Source organism: Semicossyphus pulcher, unplaced genomic scaffold (assembly GCF_022749685.1).
Source record: "Semicossyphus pulcher isolate SPU_LCO1_2020_fin unplaced genomic scaffold, fSemPul1.0.p SCAF_21, whole genome shotgun sequence".
NCBI classification, from domain to species: domain Eukaryota; kingdom Metazoa; phylum Chordata; class Actinopteri; order Labriformes; family Labridae; genus Semicossyphus; species Semicossyphus pulcher.
Window position 1 is genome coordinate 12,488,585 of NW_027211695.1, and position 6,953 is coordinate 12,495,537.

General features: G+C 42.9%; 1 protein-coding gene across 1 annotated transcript; it reads left to right on the forward strand.

Annotated features, from left to right (window-relative positions):
* Positions 1 to 1,686: 1,686 nt before the first annotated feature.
* On the forward strand, positions 1,687 to 5,492 carry LOC138601171 (butyrophilin subfamily 3 member A2-like). Its single transcript, XM_069672748.1, has 6 exons — positions 1,687 to 1,724; positions 1,955 to 2,106; positions 2,775 to 3,116; positions 3,334 to 3,606; positions 3,690 to 3,785; positions 5,335 to 5,492. Exons 1-6 carry the CDS (start codon positions 1,687 to 1,689, stop codon positions 5,490 to 5,492), a joined length of 1,059 nt encoding a protein of 352 aa, XP_069528849.1.
* Positions 5,493 to 6,953: the final 1,461 nt, after the last annotated feature.

A 6,953-nucleotide genomic window follows, 5' to 3' on the forward strand; every position in this document is an offset into this window, starting at 1 on the left:
TGTATTGAGTGTATTTATACAGCCTTAAACACTGTCACATGGTTATTATATGCACATACATTAAAGGTGCTTTAGGTGAGGTAATTTATTATGTTAAAAAAGGTCCTCACAGGTATATCAGGACGTGTGTGTGTGCTAAAATGACCCTGCATTGAGCAGATGTTATTTTGTCCTCTACTCTCTCAGTGTAGAACTCTGTGTTCCTACTGCAAGTGTGTGTGTGTGTGTTTGTGTGTGTGTGAATGTGGCTTGAAGCTAAAAGAGATGAAATGGGTTCTCTGCACACACACACACACACAAACACACACAAACACACAAACACATAAACAAACACACAAACAAACACAGCTACAGGCTCGACATACATAATCAATCAACTCTCAGTGTGGACCAGAATAAAATATAGGTTTTACACACACACACACACACACACACAAACACACTCATCATACCAAACATGCAGTTTTGAATATCTGTGGTTTTGGTGTGTGTGTGTGTGTGTGTGTGTGTGTGTGTATGTGTGTATTTGTGTGTGTGTGTAGATGATTAAAATGCCTAATAAAGTCGAGGAAAAGCACTCAGCCTAAGTAGCCGACAGTAAAACACAATCAAAACATCAGGCTGGGACTCATTCATGTGTGCGTGCATGCGTGCGTATAAAAGATCAAGCTCAATTATTGGCGAACATCAAAGCATGTTTTCTTTTATGTTCTTGTGTGTGTGTGTGTGTGTGTGTGTGCGTGTGTGTGTGCGCAGCCAAACTGAATCCTGAGTCTGAAGAAGTGGATTGGGTGTAATCCAGATGAAATGTGTTTAATGTGTGAAACAAACACTCACACAGATCCATGTAATATAACTAAAAGCAGAGCAATACACTGTTTCTTTGATTTAAATAATATCATAATAAATAAAATCAAAACCTTTTACAAAAAAAACAGAAAGAAAAGAAATAAATGAACATCAATTATCCCCTGAGCTGACACATAACCCTCTTTCACACCTGCTCTGCACTCCTGAAAATGTCCCCACATCGTCCAGGTGGGCTGCATGTGTGAACGCAATTTTTTCACCCCGACTTTCTGCAGACTTTTTCCTGCCAGCCTCCTGGTAAAATGTCTGCAAGAAGTCAGGGTGAGCCAATGTGTGAACGCAGCTGGTAATACTCAGCAACATTCACTGCGAGCGAGTGGGCTGGGTGATGATGTTTATATCATGTGACCGGTGTGAAACCAGAAGAGCGACACATAACAGGATGATTAAAAACACCTGAGGTTGAAGAAGAAGGACTGTTTACAAGACGACAGCAAAGATGTCTGCAGACTGGAGAGAGATGAAGAGATTCAGGAGCGGTGAGGGCTGACGATGAAAGTGTTTGCCTGTTGCGGGAACTGCAAGGCACTCAGTTGTGTACAACCAAATGACCACAAGACCCCCTCCCCCGTCTGACAGGGAAAATCTCCAGCTGTGAAGGGGCAACTATGGAACATTTCAGGGACAGACTGTCCTGAAACTTTCCAGAAATTGTCAGGAGTGCATGTGGGAGACAGACAACCTTTCACGCTCATATAAGAGTCACCAATGAACCTAACAAGCATGTCTTTGGACTGTGGGAGGAAGCTGGAGTTCCCAGAGGGAACCCACACATGCACGGGGAGAACATACAGACTCCACACAGAAAGGCCCACTATGTCTGAACCGGGATTCAAACCGGGAACCTACTTGCTGTGAGGCAACAGCGCTACCACTGAACCACCGTGAAGCCCTCAAACAAGTCGACCATTTAAATAATGGAAAAAGGACCAATGGACCAACACAGAAATTAAAAAATGGACAAATGGACAAATGGACATGTGCACAAACTCTCTCTTTCTACATATCTGGCTCCCTCTAGTGGATCAGAAACATACTGAATTATGTATTCTGTATTATAAGAGCAGTTGTAACACAATCTCAGAGACTTGGAGGAAGAGGTTGACTTTTCCTCTGCAGACAGTTTTCTGTTTGTGTTCATGAAACGTGAGGAAGGATCAGCACTTCCACTTTTGACTTTAAAGCAAAAACAACACATTGGATTTAAGACCAGAGAGTTGATCTCCTTCACTGCAGGTAAGGTAAGGCACTACCACAAAATACACAGTCCTTAAATCAATCTTTGAATTTATAAGTAATCTACTGTAGATTAAAATACTATTATTGGTTTTTCAATGTTTAAAGTTTTGTTGAAGTGTTTGATGTGTTAGAAATGTGAAACCACTTTCTGATATTGAAGTTTGGACCTTTACTGTTGGGAAATAACATCACTACACGATCATGGGGAAAGAGCTCACAACACTTAAGATTTCCTTCATTTAATGTTTAGGCATTATTTTACTGTCAGCGTTGCCACCAATGCGCTGAACTTTGAGCAGTTCTTTTTTTGGGTTGTGGTTTAGTTAGTTGAAAACAGGAAGTCACATCTGATCAGGAGCAACAAGAAGAGTTCACATTGCTGACAGCGAGAGAAGAGAGGTAGTGAAACCAAAGACCAAGTAAAATCAAGGCTAAAGTTCCCGACCTGTTCAAAACCTACTGAACAAAACCTGGGGTTACATATGTAACCCAGGTTCTCTGAGTGGAGAGACCATCTCTCCAGCCTACATATGGAATATGTAGCTCTGTCAGGTCTATGTAGGGTGGAGAGAGTCTTGTAACACTATCTTTTGGAGGTAGTCAACACAAAACACTTCAGTAAAACAAAACAGAAACACGACTCCACTTTTATTAATTCCTCACAGCCCAGTCAGATTTGATTTGTTCAAACAAACCAACCGTAGCCCAAGCTGGTGATGACATCATTCTACCGTGTCATCTCGAACCTGCCATCAATGCCAACTCTGAGATTGTGTCTTGGACCAAACCTGGTTCTCAACCAGAGTACATCCATTTTCACCAAAATGGCCAGCTGATGTATTATATTCTGCATCCATCGTATGTTTTACGCACAAAATTGTTAGTGGAGGAAATGACGAGTGGAAACATCTCCCTGAAAATCAGTAGTGTGAAAATCTCTGACGCAGGACTGTACATCTGCAACCTTGAATCAAAGTCAAAGCAAGCTTCAATCTTTCTCACTGTTGGTAAGTTATACCTGATCTTCTTAGGGATAGTGATTAAAGATCCTGTGAGCCACTTCTTTTGTTTGTACATGTGCTACAAGCTTAGGCAAAGGATTAAAGAGGGCAGATGTGTGTTCATCATGAGTTTCCAGGGCTTACAGGGTGTTCTGATATAGTTTAACTATGATACAAATCTTCTTTGCTCAGTTGTTTACAGTCCCTCATCTCTTATCCTTAGGCGCTGTCTCCACACCCTTCATAAAAGTCCAAAAACAGAATGGAAATGTGGTTCTACAGTGTAAATCTGAAGGCTGGTATCCAGAGCCTGAGGTGTTGTGGCTGGACGGTGAGGGAAACCTTCTCTCTGCTGGACCTACAGAGACAGTCACAGGTCCTGATGACCTCTATACTGTCAGCAGCAACGTGACTGTGGAGAACAACAACAACTTCACCTGTAGAGTCCAACAGAAGGAGATCAACCAGTTAAGAGAGACATGCTTTCATGTCTCAGGTTAGAAAGAGTTCTGCAAACATTAAATGTATTGACTACTTGGATTGAAAATGTTCACATTGTTGTGTTTTGTATCATTTAAGATGATTTCCTCAAGGAGCCGTCCTATCATGTTTGGGTCATGGTTGGTGTTCCAGTTGCTACTCTGGCGATCATTATTATCGCACTGATAACTTACAGTAAGTTCATTTCACTTTTTAAAACAAATTACGTTCAGATCTCTTATGTTATCAAAATGTTACATGGGCATTATATTCAAATGTGCTACCGAATGCTGGATACCGTATGGCTGCTTCAGGTTTGGTAGGGCATCATTCAACACAATTATTGGTGTTCCTTCTTTGTTGATGCAAGAGTGACTCTCACTGGTTGGTCTGGGTCTCTTTTAAGATGGAGGATGGTTTCAGCGTAACAAATGCTCTAGTTCAGGAAAACTGACCATCCCTGATATGTTGTCTCAGAAGAAACAAAACTAAGTAGAGGTGGGGATATCCATTGGACATCCAGGGACAGGACAGTGGTGATGAAGGACACATCAGGCAAACAGTCTGGGGATGGGCAAAATTGGGAGCAAGAACCATCTCTGGTTAATGGTCTGGGGGCAAGGCAGAGGAGCAGTACCACTAGGTACCAGGACAGTTCTGGAGGACAGTTAGGAGATTGACCAATGTAGGGCAAAGGCCGAGGCAGGGTGGAGACTGGTGAAAAGCTGAGCAGGGGACCGTCACAAGAAGTTCTTAGCAGTGGTCCAGAGGCTGCAGGGGGTGCAACAGGGCTATAGTGAGCCACAAGAGACTGCTATTGCTCAAGCCCAGGACCAGGGATTTTGTCAGAACTCTAGCAGCTCAGCAGGAACAGGTGTTGGCCAGGCGGCTGACTGGAAACCAAGTCCAGTAGTTTGTGGGAACGCTAACTGGAAACAAGGACTGATGTCCGCTGGGCAGCAGAGCCAGGAGGTAGCTCTGAGATGCTGGGTCACAGAGGCTCTGGAGTGCTTGACTGCAGGTCCTGAGGCACTGGCCATTGCAGGTTCTTTGATGACGCCTGGACCAATGATGACCACAACTCACTCTGTGGCCTCTGTGATTGCCCTGTGAAAATAGCCTGGCGAGACTTCTGGCTCCTCAAACTTTCCGAAGATGGCTCAAAGGATTCAGGGTCGGCAACAGAACAAGCTAATCGCATGCTAGCTGGCTCAGGGCAGAAAGACTGCGGGCTCACATTCTGAGGCTAACCGACTGTAAAGCTGACTGAGAAGCAGGCTGAAGGATAGCAGTTTGGGAATGCAGAGAAGCAGAGTAGAAGCAAGTGGGAAGAAGCTGGCTGAGGTAAAGGCTTTTTTGCTAACAAGTTAGAGGCTTGCAGACTTTGGGGCGAGCTGGCTGGAGTCTAGCAAACTGGGTATCAAGTCAAAGGTCAAACCAGGTAATGAATCACCTAGACAAGGCTTAGAATGCACTTGTCTGCTTTCCATATACATGGCTGCCCCTCGTATTTCATTGGTAGGAGCATCTCTCCAAATATCTTTTCTGACCACCAGAGGTCAGAAAAAGGAAGTTCATCAGATGGTTCAAAGACAGGCCAGTTCATACATCATACTTTGTTTCTCATGATGCAGTTGAATACTTAGCTCTAATACAAGTACATTTCTTGTTCTGTTTCCTGTTTGTGGGTAAAACTACACGAACAGCAAAATTTAACCAATTTTTTTTTTCTGTTGTTTCACAGGAATCAAGAACTGGAAATCTGTTAAGCCAAATATCAACATGTTCAGTAGAGACAAAAAACTGACAAGACAGAAAAAGGAACTGGAGAGCAGCCAGAAGGAGACTGTGGAAGAAAGAAAGAGCAGAGAACTGTTGACAGAGGTTGTGGAAACTGAATAATGTACTGCTTTTATGGGTTCATTTGTTCTACTTCTGTTGTGTTTTCCTGTTCCTGAAGTCAAAATTTGGCATATATGTTGCTTTAAAACATCTTTATTTAAACCAATGACTATATAGATGGACAACGCGTCTCCATCTGCTCCCATTGTACAAAATTGATGCCAAAATAGCCCCTGTGATAGGCGCTGCCATCTTGTGATGGTGACGTCATATGGAGCCAGAGACTGCGCAGTAGAGATCGGCGAGTGAAGCGGCCATAGCCACTTGCGCTAACCCAAACACACACTTAACTTACTGAAAAAACAGCAAGGATCCCGCACACCAGCGTGTTGAACAGCAGAATAGCTTCTCTGCATTGGTCTGAGGTTAACGTTCACAGGTATGGAAACTTCAATGACTGTAGTGATTGTTTTAGTTACGTTTCCACTCGCGGATCGTCCTCCGCTCTGCTCACCCAGAACTGATCGGCTGCAGGAGCCAAATTTGTCAACAGAGCTGTCAATCATCATTTTGACAGCCTCAGATAACTAATTAAAAGTAAACTTGTCAGAAAAATGAACACTTGGACGTAAATCAGCATGATAATAACTAGCTATAATGACAGAAACCATGTTTGAGAAAAATTTATCGGGCGTGTATTTTGATTTTATAGTTTGACTCATGTCCCTCCTGTTAACATGGAGGAGGCGAGCTTTATGACCTATACTGCAGCCAATCAGCAGGGGGCGCCCGAAATGTTTTGGCTTCAATTTTAGGGAGCTGTCATGTCGTCCATCTTTTTATACAGTCTATGATTTAAACGTTCAATAACAACAGAGACTGTAGGCATAATAGTTTCTTCTTTTAACTCTGAGCCGACCCTCTCTGGCTTCTTTTCGGCCTCCTAATGAGCCTGTTAGAGCCATTTTGTACTTCTGTGTGTGCACAATTGGAGTTCAGTCTTAAGTAATTATCTTGTTGCCACAGTAAGTGGTGTATGTACTCTGGTGTTTGGTAAGGTACGTGTAGAGGAAGAGGCAATCACTCAGCAAGTGAGCAGCCTACCAGGGGAAGCACACAGTTTTTGACCGTCGCCGTTTGTTTGATTGTATTGAGTGTACGTAGATCAACAAAGGTTTATTGTAAAGTATGACTGCACTGCCTTTGTGGACTCATCATTTTAACCCGCCACGCCACCAGGAAGATGACGCATCAACTAGGCAAGCACCGGTATAGCAGCCCCCTCAGTGGCTTATAGGTTTATTTTGTTTGGCGAAATCAAGTCACTTACAGGGCCTTTACTTAAAAATAACTGAAATGAAACCAAATAATTGTTTACTGGCCACATGCAGCTAGATCAAGTCTGTGTTGAAAATGTGGAAGGTTTTTTTTTGACATTACAACAAATACAAAAACGTACGCTATTTGCAGTGAATGTCCCATATTTTGTCAATTTAAATGTGTTTATATTCAATATGAGAA